General features: G+C 37.6%; 1 protein-coding gene across 1 annotated transcript; it reads left to right on the forward strand.

The window, feature by feature from the left end:
- The first annotated feature begins 13,092 nt into the window (after positions 1-13,092).
- Positions 13,093-14,190, forward strand: LOC122660643 (AT-hook motif nuclear-localized protein 20-like). The gene has a single exon (XM_043855985.1). It carries the CDS (start codon positions 13,183-13,185, stop codon positions 14,113-14,115), a length of 933 nt encoding a protein of 310 aa, XP_043711920.1. The 5' UTR covers positions 13,093-13,182; the 3' UTR covers positions 14,116-14,190.
- The last annotated feature ends 7,090 nt before the right edge of the window (positions 14,191-21,280 follow it).

A 21,280-nucleotide genomic window follows, 5' to 3' on the forward strand; every position in this document is an offset into this window, starting at 1 on the left:
GAAATTGACCTTTGTATAGTTATATTATAGGTTGGGCCTTTTATTTTTTTATGGGTTTCATTGTAATGAGCCTAGTTTACAAGTCCATAAAGTGAGGATAAAGTTAGTACACTGGATTAGTAGGTTGAGTATTTGACCTAAGATTATAATACTTAATAGTTATGTAGAGTTCAATTTTGAGTTTATTTTAATTATTGAGTGTGTGTGTGATTTTTAGTCAATTTAGAGTTTTTAGAAGTTTTTTATGTTATGTAATACATCACAATCAATTAAGGATGATTTGAGTAAAGAATATGAGTTTGAAATGAGTTTTGATCACAAATTTGATCATTACTAAACCTTATTTCTTCTCTCTTCTTCCTCCCAAGATGATCAATCTCATCTCTTTCCCCTCCCCTTCCATTAATCTGTTTTCTTTCATGAACAACACAATTGCTTCCTTTATATCAGATTTGATCATTGGACCAGTTTGCATTTGAGATCCATAATTTGGATATTCAGATTTCATTATGTGGAGACAAAGAATCAACTGTGCTTTGTGGATTTGACTAGCAGGGGTCATTCCGCAATTAACCTGTGAATGCTCCAATGGTGCGTTTTGATTTATTTCTGTGAGATTACCTGGTTGTGCAAGATGCCTTTTAATGGCATGGATTGATGTTTAGATTTGGATTGGGATTGGGTTTAAAGAAATGCCTGGTAAGCATACTGAACGTCAATATTCTGGTCCATAAGAGGGTTTGGTTATGATCTTTCACGTGGTGTTTTCTGTAAGCGAGTGATTTGTTTTTTGTTTTTTTTTTAGTGTTTTTTTGCTTGTTTTCCTATGCCTCTCAGATGTATCTGTGACATATTCTTTAGTGACATGAAATTGATGTGCAGTACGCAGAAAGTATCTAGTTAAACTTCAGGAGTCTCTGTTATATATTAAAAGTATTACAATGTATAGATATTTGGAAAGGTTGTCGTTAAGATTATTAGGTAGTTTTATCTGATTAGGAAAAGAAGATTCTCCTTACAAGCTAGGGGTGTCTTTTACTGAATGCAAGTATAGAATCAGATGTGAAAAACAAACAGAAATTTTGCAAGCTCTGGTTTGGACTTAATTAACAAGACGGGGTGGAGTGGGAGTTGGTAGCAAAAGAAATATTGTGAGTGTCAAATTTGAAAAGCTCCAAAAGCATGGAGTCCAGGACCGTGCGTTGGCATCTAAGTTTGCTCGTTCACAAAGTATAGCGAGTTCTGAGATTGTTATGAGATTGTTAGGTAGTTTATCCCAGTAATGTAGTTTAAAAAGATTCTATTCCTACGGCCGGCTGTACTGAATGCTTGAATATACGTTAGATGTGACTGAAACAAACAAATTTTTTGCAAGACCTTATGTACACCTAATTAACAAGACAGGTGGAGTGGGGGGTTGGTAGCAAAAGAAGTGCCAAAAGTTTGGAAACTTCTGTAGTATGGCATGCAGGAAAGGCATTTGATTCCCAAGGCACTAGGGGCTTGTGTCTGGGCCTTATAACACTAACTCTGACACTGTACAGACTCGAAGCATTCGATATTCTAGGTGCCCCCCCCCCCCAACCAAAAATAAATAAATAAATAAAAAAGATGCTGAAAGAATTTCGTTGTAGTGAAGGAAAAGCTAGCATCATAAATTGAAAGCCTGCAAGGACCAAAACATGATATTTAATGATATTATAAATTATGGGCTCATGTTCTCTGTGTCGCAGCCCAGGCTTTGCCTAGACACATGGGCTTGCCACTCAGGGGGCAAGGTGGTCATTTCACCCACCCCATGTGTCTGGGCGTAGCCTGTTCCTTCGGCACAGAGAACATTCTCCGATAAATTGTATAGTTGCAATAGCTCAACTCAACATGAAACAGTTGTAAAATCAGGTTTTTTGATTAGACTCGACTTATAAAAATTTTAGTGACCTTGACGTGTTATTTCGAGTCAACACGAGTGATGCTTTTCATAGTTTGTGCCCCTCCACTTTTCAGCATTTTACTTTTGAGTTCTGAATATTATAATATTAGAGAGAGAGAGAGAGAGAGAGAGAGAGAGAGAGAGAGAGAGAGAGAGAGAGAGAGAATGCTACCAGGTTTTGTGCTGTAGCATATACCTGCGCTCAGGTACAGCCGGACACAAAATGATTGCCCTGTCCCCATGGAAAGGCAGCGGTGTACTGGTCATTTCGCACTCGGCTGTGTTTGGGTACAGGTACACACCACAGCACACGATCGGGTGGCATTTCTTTTTCCAATATTTTATTATATTATCATCTGAGAGGGACTGAAAAGAAGTTGTAGTTTTATCTCCTCCCTCCCTCTCTCCCGTTCCATTTTTCAGCATATACTTTGTTCCCTTAGTTTAGAAAAAAAGTCATGAAGAGAGCTGGCACTATTGCGTTTAAAGAGGAAGATGAGACCTAGTAGAAAAGGGCGAGGAGGCAGGGTGGGGTCCAACAAAGATCTGAGAAATAGACAGATGAGGATGTATCGGAGGGATGGGGATCTGGAGTTGATGGGGAAGAAAGGGGCGTGGGGATTGGGATGGGATACCAGTGTAGCAAGATAGTCGGAATAAATAGTTACCATGATCCTTGCCTCAATCTCTGTAGCAAGTTTTTCGTGACCATAAAAGAAATACCTGAGTGGATAGAATTGATTGACGTTGCTCAAGTCTTGTCATTTTCTAAGCATGGTGAGTCTTCATGATTCTCGATCAGGTTTTAGAATTTTTTGAATGAACTCAGCTGATTCGTCTGAGTCAAGATCTGGTTTTCCTATTATGCTTAAAACAAGCCTAATCCCAATTAATATGGTCGGCTACATGAATCCTATTTTTCTATTCCATCCTATTGTCTTCATAGAATTTTTTTAAATCTATGAAAGGGAAAATCTCGTTTCATGACCCAATCCACCATTTTGGGCCCTATGAGTAGTTGGTTTTGGCCAATTGGCTGTTGGATTAGTCATACATCTTATTGATTAGCCATGTGTCAACTTTTAGATTCATTCAATCAAATATCCTCCGGAATTTGTCCATACAACTTTGTATTTTTCAACCATATGTTTATGCCATGCACCCTCCCATAATTCCAAGATTTTCCAAGTTTTATTTGCCAATTGGTTCAATCCACGTGTGCTGATACTTTACATGTAGGCAAAGGATCTTGGGAATCTGGATCAGCTACTCACATGGGGATGGGTGGCAACAGATCTGACCCCTCCATGGGTAGTGGGTCCCACACCCCCATGGAGGGTTCAAATCTATCTCCACTGGTCCCCATGTGGGTAGCAGATCCAAACTCGGATTTTGGGGTCTATTTATCCATCCAATCTGCTATTTTGTAAATTTTTTATTACAACGGTTCATTTATGACAAATTTAAACATTTACTAATCTGATTTTGTACTCAATAAGGTATAAATTATACATCATTAGAGTACTATGTATGGTAGTGTGTGTGTATGTATGAGGTGTATAGCTTAGGACTTGTAACAAAGTATGACTTTTTTTTTTTTTTTTTGATGAAAGTGCAATCCCACAAACCACACATCAATCCCAAAAGGTTAACCGACTTTTAGGAAACTATGACTTTGAATAGAGCTGATTTGACAAAAGGATCCATGTAGTAGGCCCCATTTAGTTGGGATTAAACTGAGTTGAGTTGAGTATATAAAAAATTATCCAAAGAGGGGAGTCGTATAATTGTAGCAAGAGCATGGAAACGTGAAGGTAATTGGGTAGAAGTAAACATAAGTAATGCAGTAAAAATTATTTACCCAAAATTATCTACTAGGGAGTCCTTGAAAAAAAAAGGCGAGAGTGAAACCCCGACCATAGTAATCAAAATCGCATGAAACAGGCGGTACTCATATTAGAGTGGCAAAGTCTGCCTCTCAAAAAGCATAAACGGGAGCTCTTCAGGTGTTGAGAGCCCAAGACCAGAAGTTGTAGGATTGATTCTTATAGTAATAATAAAGTGAAGGGCGGAAGTTCTCTGTGCAGCAGCGCAGGTTGCGCCCAAACACATGGGCTGCCCAATCAGGGGGGACAGAGTAGTCATTTTTGTTGGACTTGTGTGTCCATAAAACCCGGTTCTGTCCAGTTCAATCCGATTTTACTTTGTATTGAATTTTTAGACATTTTGATTTAATATTATCACATGCGATATAAACTTTTTGAGCATTGAGTCCTTAAGTTTTACTTAAAATGGTAGTCACGACTAGGGTTTGGGCTGGGCACCCTTATCATATGGTCGTCGCATTGGGTATGCCTAGACATATGATGTCAGGGTACGAATGCGAGTACTCACATGATTGATGTGTGTATTGGCGAAGAATCTACTTTGTCGATTTACCTAGACATGTGATGTCAGGGTACGAATGCGAGTACTCACACGATTGATATGTGTATTGGCGAAGAATCTAGTTTGTCGATTCCCTCATGTATTACTGCCAGATGTAGGAAGGGATAGACATATGTCACCGACACCCTTTAACTGAGGGAACCCTGTCATTGCAAAGTGTGATCGCATTCTTTGGTTCATCAATGGTTGAGACTCAAGCGAGTCAAAGCCGACGTTTTGGGAATGCGTGAACACTTTGTGAGTGAGGGAGTTACTCAACATGGTCACCACTGCCCGATTGGGGAACGCCAAGATTGAGACTGTCTGTGTATGGTCGGATCAGAATCTGGATCCAGTACCGTTTTAGAAATGATTTTGCAAAAATCTATTTTACATAAAATGATATATTATATATAATTATTTGAACAAAGTGTTTTATCTATTTTTGCGGGACCCGATCAGATGCACAGACGCTCTTATATGGACATGTACTATGGATTGGGGTTTGGCAGTATATGTGTACATGCCCTAGATTCCATAATGATGGTGTTGATTAGTGGGGGGTTGTATATGATAATTTGTTATCATATAGGGAGTTATTTGAAATTTATTAATTTAATTGGTTCTTTATTTAATTAATGGATATGATGCTAATTGTAATTATCCATAAATATTAAATAAAGTAACTAATTAATACTTTTCCTATTAGATTCTGCTTCTTCACCAATTAGAAACACTTTGAGTTTAAATGGAACTGTCAATCAAAGAGAGAGAAAGTGACAGACTCGCATTGGGATTAATTCTAATCCTTTCAGGGTTTTGAGAAAACCCTAGCTCTATATATAGGGGACCAAAAACACAGAGGGGGTGTGCTCCACGTTTTTGGCTGGCCCCCTCTCTCCTGCGTTTTGGTCTCTCTCTCCTTCTTTGAGATCTCTTCTTCTTCTTCTTGTTTCTCTCACCTGTGATTGAGAGTTAAGGTTTTGAGAAAACCCAGATCTGTGCTTGAAGAATTTGAGAGCATCTGGGATTGGCTTGAAGAACCTTGGTAGCACCACTTTGGAGGTTCAGATCCGTTTACGTGGAGCGCTCATTGGAGGAAGAACCATTGTCTATTGGAGGAGCAACACTTGAGGCTCACCAGGTTAGCAATTCTTGATTGATTCCTTCAGTTTTTTATTATTTAATATTTATGGGATGCGAAAGAAAATAGAATCGATTTATTTCCGCTGCGCATTCGAGTATGGGATGGATCTCTCTTTCCATGTGATGGATTAGAGATGATTTTCTTCGTCCCATTTGTGTTCTATAATTGCATGGGACACATGAGGGAAGGAGAAACCCTAATAGGGATGCACTAGGATTCCCATGGGCGACCATGAGAAACCCTAAAATTTAAATGAGGCACCCATGGGACACCATGGGCTAACCCAGGGCGTGCAATACCCTAATTGATTTATAATTTGTTTCCCTAAGGAGCCATGGTTTTATCCCTGGACCGTAGTTTGACCTACAGTTTTGTCCATCCTCATGTGTCTGGGTGCAGCCTGCGCTTCTGCACAGAGAACATTTAGCCTAAAGTGAAATATGTTGTTTTTTTCATAATATGGAAATTCACTGTTGAGCCCCCCTCCCATTGCTTTAGCCATAAGCTATGGCAACTCTAGCTCGCAACATGTACCAGCCATGAGAGGCTAGACTGGCCTCATTACTAAGCTTATGTTCCACTTTTGGTTAAGTTCATATAATTTGTTTACACAAAGTTCATAGCTTTCTTATGATAGCGTAGAAAAAAAATAAAGAGTTACATGAATAAGGGCAACAATGAATAGCTTATATATGTTCCACTTTTGGTTAACCTTATAACTCTGTTTCTGAGATTTTCATTGTATGTTACAGTAGCGCAAATCCACATGGAAACACATAATTGACAAGATATGAGTCACTTGGTTTGTCCAATCCTTTTAAGAAAGGTGAAAGACACCTCAGAAGTGCTTGCTTTTAATCTATTAAATATCCCAAAAAAAAACCAAAGCAAGCTAGCTTTGGCAAAGTCTCAACCTCCCCATTGAGTCTGATTTGACCTTCGTGCGTAGAATCAAGATGGAAGATGTGATTGAAGTATATTATCTTCAGACAACCAAAGTTGCCATGGAGTGTTGGAGTAGGACGGATTTACATTGTCTACGGTGCGCTGTCCATAGTGACCTGAGTGGCTCACAAATAAGACGCAGTGCAATGATCGCATTACCTCCGCTCAGATAAAACTATCGAATGGAAGTAAGACGGTCATTATGCTGTGCCCTGTTTGTATGCCGCCGCTCAAGTCGCTATGAGCAGCGCACCATAGACGATCTGAAATGGAGTAGGACTACTGATCATATTAATGGTGCAATGCCAAATTTTCCAATCCCATTGAATGCCCAATGAAAAAAAAAAAATCCTATTCTCTGTCTGTCTGACTGTCTGTCTCTATTGTCTCCTCTTGCCCTATTAATGAACCATAACCTGCCTCTTAAGTCCTAATTGGTGGGTTCTACATATCTTCACAAGGATAACCCACTCCCTTAATTAAAATTTAAACTTTTGATTCAATCAAACTTCATGATGGACAATCGAATGTCATACCAATTGTCTTTTCAGTTAAAGAGTTGTAGAATCGAAAGACAAAAACCTTACGCATGGTGGGTTGGGTGGGGTGGGGGTTCTTCATGGTTGATGCAAACACTAAATTTAATGTCAGATTTATCAGGCTTGGCTGAGTGGAAAGGTCGACCGTCTCCCAGTTGGAACTCACTGTTTAAAAAAAAATGGGAATTGGATCAGGTGGATTGGCGAGTTGGGCATTTTGAATTGGAATCGGCCGAGCCCAATTTCGATTCCCATTGTTCTGAAGCGGCCGATCTAAATTGGATTTCTAGGGTTTAGATCCAGATCTGATTTGGATTCGAATCTAATGGACCCGATTCAGATACTGTTTCCTTATTTTATTACTAAATTCAACAAATCAGCTTGTAATGTGCCCATTATTATTAGGAAAAGCCACCTGCTCAACTGTTCCAAGTTTCATCTATGATGGTTTTGCATCAACCTCAAAGGGTTGGGTTGGGTTGAGTTGGCCGGACCATTTTGATTGAATCGACCCATTGTGGAAGGCAATGGGCCATGTCAAGTTGGATCAACCGACTGTGATAGAAAGTAAGACCCAGAACCAATCTGGTTTATTTAAACTACTTAATCCCAAGTCAAAGATCAGTCCAACCCATTAACCAACCGAGTTGGTTCCAATGAGGTACTGCCATCCCATGTTTGCTGTAAAGCGTAAAATCAATAAAAAAGAGGGGAAAAGAATCCTACTGGTCACGTAGCTCCTACGCTTAGACACAAAAGTTTACGAAAGTACCGCCCTGCCCCCATGAAAAAAAAAAATTGCATCTTTATTAACACTTTTGCGTGTGCTCTCATTAGCCCCATGCCGTTGCTGGCGCTACACGACCAAAATGTGCTCTCTTGTCCAAAAAAAAAATTATACTCAATGGGGGGAGAGAGAATATGCCATGAGGTGCTTAATACTTTATTAATAGGGGCATAAGGGCTAGTTAATACTAATTAAAAAAATAAGTACGATTCCTTCTCCCTTAGCATGTGGCAGTGGGGTGACGAGAAGAAAGTCAGGAGAGTAATCCTCAAGACTAAGCAATGTTCAAAGGCTTTTCTGCATCTTCCTTATTATTACACAAGAACCGAGACCATGCGGGAACATGATCTGCCCCTTTTTTTTTTTTTTTTTTTTTCTTTATTTCCCATACCATCTTCCTATACAAAAATGAACCAACAAAATGCACTAATTTTGGGTTTTTTTTTATTCAAATTCAAATTGGTAAAGTGAGATTTTATTGACAAAAAGAGATGGGTTGCTAACTTTGATTTAGCCAAAATGTGAGAAGGGTCTGGTTTTACTGAGGGTGTCAAATAGTCGGTTTGACTCAAATCGGTTTAAGCCAAAGCCAAATCTTCGTTAAAATGAGATTTGATTTTGGGGTTTATCCGGATGGGCTTAACTGGTTGGTACTATATATATATAATGTAAAGAAATATGTTTTTTTGTTGGTCCGATTTCAAATAAACCCAAATCAAGAAAAGCCCACCAAGGGTTTGGTTTGGTCCGGTCTGGTCCTATCTGTTTGGGTTGATCGAACCGGTTGGATTTTAATTAACATCCCTAGGCCCTAGGTTCCATTCAGCCCAAAATCATTCCAATAAGGGCTATTTGAAGGCCCACTCAACAATTAGCTTGTCAAAATAGAATCATGTGAAGGAAAAAAATTACAAGAAAGAAACCATAGAAGGTACGGAAAGATAAATTGATGTAGGGCCTGGGTTATCCTAGTCACCCATTAAGAAAATTTGCCTAATAAGCAACCATCAATCAAATCAAAATGATTTTGAAATGTCATAATGTCTACGGCTTCGATGAAATTTTGACTTTTCAGAGTTTTGGGCAAATGGACAATCTAATGATGTTTACAATTGGATTATTGAGATTTGAGAAAACTAACCTACCAGAGAAGAAAACAAAGAAGAGTGGTTGATGTGTTAATATGACCAGAGAAAGTCAAGCAGAAGGAACAGGTGGACGGTCTCAGTTGGGATCTATCAATTTTTTTTGTTTTTCGGGGGGTTTTGTCCCGTCAATGGTGAAAGGCTGATGAAGGCCTGAGGGTGGGGACAGAGTATAATTAATAAAATCGAAAACGATAATAAAATGGAGTTTTACGATACGAATTTTAAAGAATAAAAAATTACAAATAGATAGTCAAATAAAACGATAAAAAAAACAGAAAATAGATGATACGAGTTTTAATTATTTATATTTTAAAAAAACGAAACCAAAAAAACGTCACTATTCTCATATAAATTGATGAATTTTTATTTGAAATACATGCTTCTATTTTTTGTATCTATGCATTGACTTTGAGTTGAATGTGATATCATGAAAAATGTAGCCCTTCGAGTCATCATTACATCGGTGAAAGAATCAAGCCGATCAAAGTTCAGGAGAAAGAGATATGATCAGTTAAGTCCAAGGTCTTAAAAAAGACAAACAAAGAAAACGTGTTTTAAACGCGTTTAAAACAAAAATATTTATCGTTTACCGTATTTTACATACGGCAAAACGTATTTAAAACAGTAAAGTAAGAAGAACGTATTTAAAACAGAGTTTTAAACGCATTTTTACTAACAGTGGGACAGACCCAACTGAGTGGATTCCGATTCTTGCTAGAAAAATTTCCGGGTCAACTCGTATATCTCTTCGTGGTTATTTCTTGTTTGCTGTTACAGCGGGCCAGCAAACAAAGACACGGTAGTAAAAAGATTAATGGAGGGAGAGGGAGACGGAGGAGATGAGTGTGGGTTGTTAAAATAATGTTTGTTCGTACTTTGGTTCCTCGAACTTGGCAATCGATACCATGTAGGGACTCGTGACACTGACGTTTTCCCACTTTCCGCACTCTCTCATGCGCACGTTACCCCAAACTTTCTATTACTACTACCACCACCACCACCTCTATCTCCACCGCCACTTCCGCCTCCACCAGTTTCATCATTCCACCACCATCACCTCAATAATCCTTCTACCCAATTTGTTTAATTTATGTTTCTTAATAGTATAGTTGAAAAATCAGGTTTCGTCACTTGAGTTAAATAAAAATTTTGGATAATTTGATCAAGAGTTATGTAAATTAGATTAGAGTAAAAAATGATGAAACTGGATCATAAAGCATCCGAATCAAATAAGACTAAGTAAATTTATTCGAGTCATAATAAATTTGGCGAGTTACTTGTTTTCTAAAAAACAATGGAGTCGATTCACTTAGAAATTGAGTTGAGTAAAAATGTAAAATAGTATATCTGTATTCTAAAACAGGAAGAAGCACTCTACTCCTCGAATCCCTTCTCTTGTTCAATGGTATAAACACAAAAATCATTGAAATGGGATTCCTTCAATTTTTTTTTCTTCTGATTTTCCTATATTTTATGTATTTTTTTTTAATTTTTTTACTAATTTGTACATATTTATTGCATTAAAAAAATATAATAAAAAACATGACTTGCCTTGACTGGGTTTGACAAGGCTGAGTCACCAAGTTTTACTAAAAGACGAGTCGGGTTAGAACCCTGGTTTTCCAACTATGCTGCTTTCTAAAGAGAATTAAAATTTTAATAATAAAACCAAGGGAAGAAGAACGCTGCTTGGTCGCGTGGCCCCTCATCAATGTAAGGTCAATGAGGGGATGTGCAAGGGCATTGATAGGGGGATTTCATTTTGTAGGGGAGCAAGACGATCATTTCAAGGGGGTTGTGTTTGGGCTCAGGTTGCACACAAATACACAACATTCCCCCCCACTAAAAATAAACATAAAAAGGGCGAAACAACAACTCTATGAAGAACTAGATATGACACAATTATGAGTTTGAGAATATTTGAAGCAATTCATAAACAACAGTTTAATTTACATAGTGTATTATTTCATAACATGAGGGTGTTTCGATACATTCCATTCCATTTACGTAATGTATTGTTGTAAACCACTTATAAAAGTATAGAACTATGATTTCAATAATAAAATCAAAGGAAAAGAAGGCTGTCAGGCTGTGTGATGCCTGTTCCTAGACACACAAGAATGACGAAATGACCACCCTACTCCCCCTACTCCCCGTGAAATAAAAAATACCATCCAATTAGATGTCCCGATGCGCGCTCTTATTGGCCATGCACCTTGGCAAGGATGCCCCTCTCTAAGGGAGTAGGATCCCCCGTCGATGAAGCAAAAACTGTTTGGAGAACTAAATAAAATACAAACATGAACTTGAGGGGTATTGCTCTATACCATGAGTATTTCGACACTCTGTTCTATCCTATTTACATGGTGTATTTCTCCATTGTATTTTCATACATAAAAGTCTATAACATTTACGTGATGTATTATAAAACCAAGCATATAACTAATGGGTTGATATTTTCTATGCCACAGCGTAGCCTGCGCCCAGACACATGGGTCAACCATTAGGAGGGTAGGGTGGTCATTTTGCCCACCCCCATGTGTCTGCGCACAACCTGCGTTTCCGGCACAGAAAACATTCTCCCATAACTAAGGAAAATTATCCTCTCCAATTCCTTAAGGTGTGGTAGTACGGCAGTGCTAAGTGTCGACACCTGACAACTGCTGCATTCAACGGTCCATATCAATGGTAGATGTAACAGTTACAAGGTGTCGACATCTCCACCTAGCACTGCCACACTTTAGGAATTGAAGAGGATAATAATCCCATAACTAATTGTCGAAATATTTCGACACTATACATGAATTTGAGGGTATTTCGGACACTTTGTCTATGGAGTTTTCATCTACTATGTTCTTTTGTACCATGATGAGGTATTTAGATTCTTAATAATTCTTTGGCTGGTCGACAGCTGACAAAGCCCTAAACCGCCCCATTTCAGTTCCCAGATGCTGATGATGACCAAAACCCTTTTTACTTTAAAAAAAAGAAAAAAAGAAAGAGAAAAACCCTAGAGGAAGGTAATGCACTTAATGTGTCAATGTCCGTCAATGTGAGGAGCGAAATCTGCAACCCCCACTTTAATAAGAATCTCAGGGACACAGAGACAGACACAGATGAGTATTTGATGATGGCAATGGTAACGGTTTCTTCTTCTTCTTCTTCTTCCTCTTCACTTCACGGATCCTTGTCCTTTCCTGCTCATTGATTCATTGTCTTCTTACTTGGTTCGTTATCGTATCCCCTCACTGTCAGAGCACTCAGACCACACTCCTGTTCCTGTTTGATGCTGTACTTGCCGTAACTGGAGAGGCAAGCAAAAGCCAAATCTCAAGTTTCTTTCACCTTTCTTTCTTTCAGCTCCGTTTTCGAAAGTTTTTAGTATAATAAAATAAGTATGAGTACAAGTAGAGAAGTAGGAGAGTAGGAGTGAGTGAATGAATGCGACCCACCAAATGAGAAAGAGAGAGAGAGAAGCTGCCGAAAGCGAAAAGCAAAGAAAGGGTTTCAGAGATTCTCCTCCTCGCTCGCTCACAGCTACAACACAAGCGTCAAATCCCAACAGCAAAAGTCGAAGAAATATAGTTCATACTGTTCACACACGTATCAGTGCTTGGGTGGTGGCCGCCCTTTGAAGTAAGATCGAAGAAACCAAATCAACAGAGAAGGAGATTTATTGGTTTAATTTCTCAGGCACAGAAGTCGGTGCAACGATCGGTCTTACAAGGAGGTGAAGTGCAGTTGAAGCAGTAGCTGATAAGAGGTGAATCAATTAAGTGTAAAGCTATAATTAAGCTAAACCTCTTTAAGTTACCCTTATCTGTCTTCCCCGATTCATTCAAAGTTGTCTCTCATGATGAAGGAGATCTTCAGATAGATTAGTAGTGTGGGAAGAAGTTCTGGGGCTTTTTTTGTTTTGGTTTCTGTTCAAATTGTTGTTGGATCTCATTTTAGCGATTAGGGTTTCATGCAAAAACGAAAAAGAAAGGTATCCCATGTGGGGATCAAATATTTTAGCATCTTGGATTGAGACTTGACAGTTATTCGAGTTCCTATCGTTAGTGATTGCAACTCAGCACAAGAGATAAGGTTTTGGATTTTCTCCATCTGGGTTTTGTTTGTTCTTCAGCCATCACCAGAAACCAAGAAACCAAGAAGAAAAGAGCAAAAAATATAATCAAGAACAGCAACAATTCAAAGGGGTTTGATTTGATACTGAAGAAGAAGAAGAACTGGCAAACCGGTGGTGGACTGGAAACATGGCGTTGGGAGGGGTCGACCCGGCATCGTCGGCGGCTCCATCCCTTCACCTACGGAACCCTCACGACGACCATGGCGGCATGGGTCCACTTGGACCCACCAGAAGAGAGCAAGAATTGATGGACGCCACCACTGCTACCACCGCGAACAGCAATGGCAGCGACTCTAACAACCCTGAAGACGACGAGAGCAGAGACAACGACCGAGACGCGGAAGATCAAACCGGAAGCGGCCATGAAATTGTCAAAGCCGGCAGTGGGCGGAGGCCACGTGGTAGACCACCTGGGTCCAAGAACAAGCCCAGGCCACCCATCATCATCACCAGGGAAAGCCCGAATGCTCTTCGAAGTCACGTTCTCGAGATCAGTAACGGCAACGACGTCGCCGACAGCCTCAACACATTCGCACGCCGCCGCCAGCGTGGGGTTTGCGTCTTAAGCGGCAGTGGTATCGTCACTAATGTGACCCTCCGACAGCCGGCGTCTCCGGGGGCAGTCGTCACCCTCCACGGCCGTTTTGAGATACTCTCCCTCTCTGGGGCCTTTCTCCCTGCGCCGTCACCGCCTGGTGCGACTGGGCTGACGGTGTATCTAGCCGGTGGGCAAGGGCAGGTGGTGGGTGGGAGTGTTGTGGGTGCTCTGGTTGCGTCTGGCCCTGTCATGGTGATTGCGGCGACCTTTACAAATGCTACTTACGAGCGGCTACCGCTGGAAGACGAGACTGGCGGTGCCGGAGATGGGTTGCAGCTGCAGCAGACTTCGGGAGTGAATCCAACGGGGACGGGTGGTGTATCGATGTCGCAGTCTCAGGGTCTGGCACTGGCAGACCCATCGTCTATGCCCATCTACAATCTTCCCCCAAATCTTCTGCCCAACGGTCAGATGCCGCAAGACGTCTATTGGACCACTCCTCGTCCACCTCCCTCTTACTGAAAACCACTTCATCAACAGCTGTAACACATAACATGAAACATACTAACAGCCAGAGAGAGAGAGAGAGAGAGAGAGCAGATCAGTAAAACCCCCCTTTCTTATTCCTGAAACAGTGTTTGTTACTTTGGGGTTTTTCTTGGATGTTCATGTGATCTCACAATCAAGTAGGTCAACTCTTTTGTTTTCATTCCAGGCACTTTTGAGTTTTGGCAATGTGAATCTGATGATGTTCTTGTTAGGTTTTATATTTATATACATATATATTCTGATGAACTCTTTTTCTAGTGTTTCCTTGAATCTTTCTTCCTTTCTGCAGTTTTGTCTAATCTGTTTTTTTCTTTTTTGTTTTGTTTTTGTGGAAGAACTCCTTTTGTACTCATATTTTGTAGGAAACAGTGACGAAAGTAGAAGTTTCAGAATTTAAAGTTGCAGACTTGGAACTCCTGAATCGACATCTCATTTAAAAAGTTCTTGCACAAATTATATTTCTTATTCCTCCATTGATCTTCTTTACCAAAGACTGTAAGTAAAAATCATACTTATCATTTCCTTATTTTTTATAATATTCTGTGTTCTGTCATTTTGGTCAAGATCTTTCAGTTTACGAGAGAGAGAGAGAGAGAGAGAGAGAGATTTGGGGGGGGGGGGGGGCAGTTGTAATTGGTTTAATATGTTCACATTAGGATTGACCAGTATAGCTGTTTCTCTGATTCTAGATTAATCTCAAATGTAGATCAATTTGTTTCTATAGAGTAAGAGTCTGTCTCGAAGCATGTATTGCTTTAAAAGCAGGGGGGAGAGAGAGAGAGTCTGTTCTGTAGACTTGTCGGAGCTGTAGAGTGCAATCTTTCACATCAAAGGATGCCTCAATCCTTGGGTCTTTTCAAGGTCTTCAAACATAATTCTAGAGAGCCGAGCTCCAGTAGTACCACCACCGGTGAAAGTATACAATCCATTCTTAGTGACTAAAAAGTGTTTAGTTTGGATCTGTCTTGTTCTTTGAGCTGAAAGAAGATGCCTTCTTACTAATCTTGTAAAGTATTCTTCTTTTCTTTGTCCAAAACTGGTAAAGCCATTGCAAAGTGTGTTTCTTTGTCCAAAACTGGTAAAGCTGTTATAAAGTGTGTTTTCTATGTTATTGAATGAGGAAATTGAGATTAATTACAAGAAACAAAGAAATTGAAGTTCTAATAGATATTTGATATAAACATAATTATTTAACCTAGTTAGTCCATTTTATTGATTGAATTTAAGTAGATCAAGCTTCAGATGTTAATACCATATTTGTTAGACAAAATTTTCAAATTCTATCATTTTTGGGAACCATGATTTGAGTTCATCACACTTTCCTTTGAAGACCAGTCTGATTTTGTCATGATCCTTGTGTCTCTTAATTAAGATGATTTGATTGTGCATATTATAAAACAGTTAATGGGTCTTACTATTAAACTTCTACATATTTCCCTTATAATTAGTTTGTTCTATATTTTAGATAACTTAGTTCTATTGGATGGTTTTTGTTGCTAAGAAATCTTTCTACCTAGAACTAGCAATACCCCTTAAGTTGATCTTTTTTTCCTTCAAAATAGGTTTATAAGCAAATGGACTTCAACTTGAAAAATCTTGTCAATGAACATGTAATTCTTCATTGAATTATGAGTTCTATGGTCATACTCATGCATAATAGGTACTGAAACACTTATCCAAGTTATCGATATATAAGTGATTAGGTGGTGTTGAAGTAACTTTCATTCAATTGAAGTTGTTTCTAATAAGATTTATGTGTGAAATTCAAAATTGTTGTTAAGATCAGCAGTAGATTTGTGTTATGATGCAATACTTCTATCACTATTCAGGTATATATGCAACAACCATCTTTTATTACTTCAGAATCCTTTATGAAGAAGTTGTTAGAATGGGCTGTTAACTTCTAGTTAGCCAATGTGATGGCAGAACAAGAATAAGGATCGATATAAATCCTATGCATAATAGGCATATGAATAGATTAAAATGATTAAAAGTTAAACTAGAATAGAGAAAATTAAATTTCAACAATATATAAACAATGTTGATTTAATGTAATTAGCAAACAAACAAAATTTTGTTTTATAGAAAAGTGTGATAGACACCTATGAGATTAAATAATTAAGGATTTACATGATTCACACCAAGGCTTCACTAACAAGCAAAAAAGATGGACTATGAGTATATAGATCAAAGAGAGAATCCCATATAATTTTCCCCTCCCTCAAAAGTAAAAGAGGGGGAAAAAATGTCAATAAGAAAATATTAAATAGTAAGAGAGGAAACCCTAACTCTAGGCCCTAACCATACAAAGTAGTATTGTCTAGTCATCTCGTAGAAAACAACTTTTCTTCTTCTCACAAATTTTATCTAGCTCTATAAAAAACAGAAGGTGGTCCAATAAGCTTTGCACAAGGCCTAATTACATGATCCCTCAGGCTCCATTTGGTTACAAAGGAAATTAAAGGGGAGGAAAGTGGAAATTTTCAAACTTAAAAGGAAACTTTTGTATCATGATACAAAAAACGATTGTATAAAAACACTTGAATTTCTTACCGTATTTAGGAATGATAATTTTTAAATGTAATTTTTATTTTACTTTTCAAACCAAGGGATTTGGATGCAAAGTAAAGTGAAATTCAATAACCAAATATGGAATGAGTTGGAGTTAGTAATATGATCATGTGGGGGGTAATGATTACAAAAAATTTCCTTTTCAGGTTTGAAATTTTCATTTCCCTTATCTTCCCTTTAATTCCCTTGCAACCAAATGGAGCCTCAAGTAATTCTTGCACAACCTAATAAAATAGTTACTGAACACAATAAGAATCTAAAAAACTAATTAGAGAATCAGAGAAACTCGTGCGACAACCCAATCTAGTAATAACAAGTTTTTTTTTTAAAAAAAAAAAAAAACCTAGTTTCACAAGAGGATTTGTCTTTATCTCACAAGTTCTTATCTGCCTGCTAATGGCCTAAAAGGTTGGTTGAAACAACCATGCCCAAGGCTAAACTCATAAACTTGCAAGGCCCTCCAGTTACTTCTTCCACATGACAACCCAATGTAGCATTCCCAATAATATTTATTTCTTTTCATAAGGATTAATAATAAAATTAAACTAAAACCATACTAGGAAACTGCTGGAACTCATAAGAGAGGAGGGAATCGGTTTCCAAATATGAAACTATCAATAGAAAAATATGCTTCCATGATCAAGTCACCCTTTTACTTGAATTTTCAGCTTTAGTGTCCCAAATCTTATAATTATGGGTAGTTTCTGGTGCCATTTAAGTAGGTCTGGTTGACTCATATAAATCACCATTCAAGTACTTGCAGATTACCAGTGTATTTTAGGGTGGTAGTACTATTAGTCTACTCTACTAAACCTTAATATCTGAACTCAAGGGCTCTGCGCCTCGAGATAATTCTGGTCTGAGAATAAGGGCTAGAGAAACTTAAATAAATATTAGTCTGTCAAAAGAGAAATGATAATACAATATATCCAATTAATTATGATTAGGTTAATGGTAAGTAACCTCATAGTAGATTGCACAGTAGCAATGATGCCAATGGCATTAGAGCACTACAATCTTCAGTTTCATTCATACTCAAATGGACCACCATTACATGCTGGTAATCTCCTTTATGTCCTTTAAACTCCTTTGATCCTAAACCTACTAATCCCTATCCTTGAACAAGAATCTTGACAAATCTCAAGGAAACTGATATTTGAGTCAACATACTAATGTGGAATCCAATATTTTCCTACCTTATCCTGTTTGTGTTGCCCTTGTTATTCGCAACTGTTTAAGATCTAAAAACCATCAGTCGTTCTTGGCTGGGGGAAGATATTTAATGTATTTGATATATACAATGATGAAACATTTATCTCCAAATGCATAAAGTTGGTGCGAACTATTTCTGATTTCCATTTTTATATATTTGCAAATTCTGCTGTCGTTGTATCACCAAGCATCTTACTGAATGTAAAAAAAAGGGAGTACCCAGTTCATGGGGCTCCTGCCACTGCAGAATCTGCGGAGGGTCATAATGTACGCAGCTATACCCCTGCTTCGCAGAGAGGCTGTTTCCTGAAGCATCTTACTGAATATACAGAATAGTTTTAACTCCTAACTTGCTCTTCTCAATTCTAATTAAGTGTGTCTGGATTGTCATCTTCTTGAATCATTGGTAATTAAATTACCATCCTGTGTCATTTAGGGCTGTTTGTAACTACCACTAACAAAATTGTGATGCTATACTATAAACCAGGGTATTCTGATCATTTCACAAATTTAGAGACGCAATTTCTTGCGTTTTGGAGGGGGGGGGGGGGGGAGGTCTTTGGTACTTTGAAGTACCAAAGAAGGAATCCCTAATCCAATGACCCTTGACGAAAACGTAACGTTCACATTGGATTCCCTAGTTTTGTTCAAGATCGATCACTGATTTCACTAGATATGCAGACAGATTGAAGAGTGGATCTCCTAAGACAAGTTTTTTTTAGTGTTGAGTAAAGAAAAGCACAATTACAGGTTTACAACAATTTCTTTGGGGCAACTTATTTGATTCTGATTTCAACCAAAAGAAAAGAAAAAAAAAAAAAAAAAACTTATTTGATTCTGATAACTTTGCGGCCAACTACAGTTATTCTGAGGTCCTTAAGACGAGGCTGACAGATTGGATTCATACTCCATTATTTTTTTTATGTTGCTTCACCTGCAATGTATCAATTCAATGATTGAAGAGAATCAGATTTTATTCAATGTGACTTTAGTTATGACTGGGACCTTCAAATTTGGATGCTGTCATACCCTTAAAATGCATTTTTTTAGGTCTTGTTTAAAGCCTGTTTGACACCGAACTGGATGATAAGATCAATGTGGTTTTTGTGTTTGAATCAAGAAATGATCACTTTCCCTGACAGAGAAATAGAGAAGAAATGGTTAGAAACAGAATAAAATTAAAATCTGAAATAAGGGGTTAATACGCACCAGTTGAAACATTATTTTTAAGAGAATAGTAAATTTTTCCCATTATCTTCTGATGCATCTCACTAGTGTTGAGTAATACTACACTTGTTATCAACAACACATATTCACATATAAATGTTATTTAAACAAGATTAAAGGCAAGGGTTCCATGAGCAAGTGGTGCAGAGGAGCACACCAATGAGGTGCCACAGAATGACTTTGAACAAAGGATTGAGGGCATCAAAGTCATTTTATGTCTGTTAGTCTTGAAGAGACTTGATTATGTTTATTAGAAAATACACATTTATATAAGAGATTTTCTTATTGGCATTCATCAATAAGTCAAATAATTTGTAATCTTACTTTTTAACCCTTTTAGTTTCACACATTTTCTTTTCGATGAAGATAAATTCTACCATTTTATTTGTATACGGAAAAAATGTGCAAGATAATGATATCTTTTGATAATAACAAATTGATAAGTTATTTTTAAATTAATTTGAAAATCTTTTTTGACTCTCGACTTAATTTGAAGAATAAGAAGGTGTCAAGTTCTAAATACACCTATAGAGGTGTCATTTGGACAATCTTTTTTTATAAAGATGCATCTTTTAATAAAATAATGTCTAAACGACACCTCTAGAAGTGTATTTAGAACTTGCATTTTTATATAAAGGGATTGTCCAAATAACACCTCTATAGGTTTATGTAGAATTTGACACTTTCTTCTAATTGCTTCGTCTTATCTTCACAAGTTCTTTAAGTGGGGCTAAAAATGAGTTTTAAAAAATTATTTAAAGGCGACGTATCATTATGTTATTATCAAAAGCTATCATTGTTTTACATATTTTTTGAGTACAAATGCGAAAGAATTTGTCTTATTGAAAAAAAAATGTGTTGTACTAAAACGACAAAAAAATAAGATTGCAAATTATTGGACATCCTAAAGGTGTTTATAAGAAAATCCCTTTCATCCATACACATGCGTTTCGTATAAACAAATCTTGGTGAAAAAAGTTCCCATATTAAAATGTGGAAGAGGGTTTTCTAAGCAAGTGGTATAGGGGGAGCGAATCAATGATGTGTGACAAAAACAATAATGTACATAGGAGAGAGCAAGGTCATTTCATGTGAGGAGGAGAGGGATAGACACAGAAGTGTTAGTGTATCCTGCCTCAGCGGCTCAAAAAACATTTTTTTTCTTCTTCTTATTCTCATAATTTATTAAATTTCTGATGTGAGATTATTCTTTCTTGATGTTGGAATTTCAGAATGTAAATAGGAGAATAAATACTTATCGTATACCATAGACAAACCCAATCAACCATGTTAATTATAAACACCATATACGGTATCATGAGCCTGAAAACACAAGAAGATCCATAAAGAATTAGTGGGGCCGAGTTGTACCCCCACATGGTGCAAATCGGGTTCGAGTGAATTAGCCTTCAAGATAAAACAATCTTGTAGACTCATATAGTAGTTGTTGCAGTCACTTACTAGGCCACGTTGGAACAATTTAGAGTTGTGCTCAATCGGACATACAAAACAATGAATAGAGAAAACCGAAACAAACAGAGTCTGAAATTGTGTCTACAAAACAATTAGAGAAATTGGTTAAACTTTCTTTCCCTATAAATAGGAGAAGAAGGGACACCACCAAATATTGTCTTTAAAAGACTTGCATAAATACCCGTCATTTCCTCAAAACATGTTTGTTGACTTTTTCAAACATGTCTTTCAATAGTCACACTTATTGGTCACTTAGGTGTCTATTTAGAAAAGACAAACAAATCTTTCACAAAAAAAAAACAAAAATTTTTTGAACAAATCTTTTGCAAAAAGAAAACAAAACCATCACTTTTAAACCATTTAAAATTCCAACAAAAGAAGAAACACAAAGCATTGCATGGATGAAAACGTATGATTAGAAACCATCAAATGCCTAATCTAATGTGATTAAGAGGATTAAACCTTGATCTTAATCACGAAAAAAAAAAAAAAAACTTCTACACTTATTTAACAAGTGAATTTGATAAAATAAGTTGCACATTATAGGTCATGTGCAACTTAGCAAGTTTTTTTTTTTTACCAAAAATAGAAAAGCAAGCTTTTATAGTTTTACTAAAAGCTCATAGAGCTCTGAAGGTCATGCTTGGCGTGTTGG

The sequence above is a fragment of the Telopea speciosissima genome, chromosome 1 (genome assembly GCF_018873765.1).
Source record: "Telopea speciosissima isolate NSW1024214 ecotype Mountain lineage chromosome 1, Tspe_v1, whole genome shotgun sequence".
Lineage (NCBI taxonomy): Eukaryota > Viridiplantae > Streptophyta > Magnoliopsida > Proteales > Proteaceae > Telopea > Telopea speciosissima.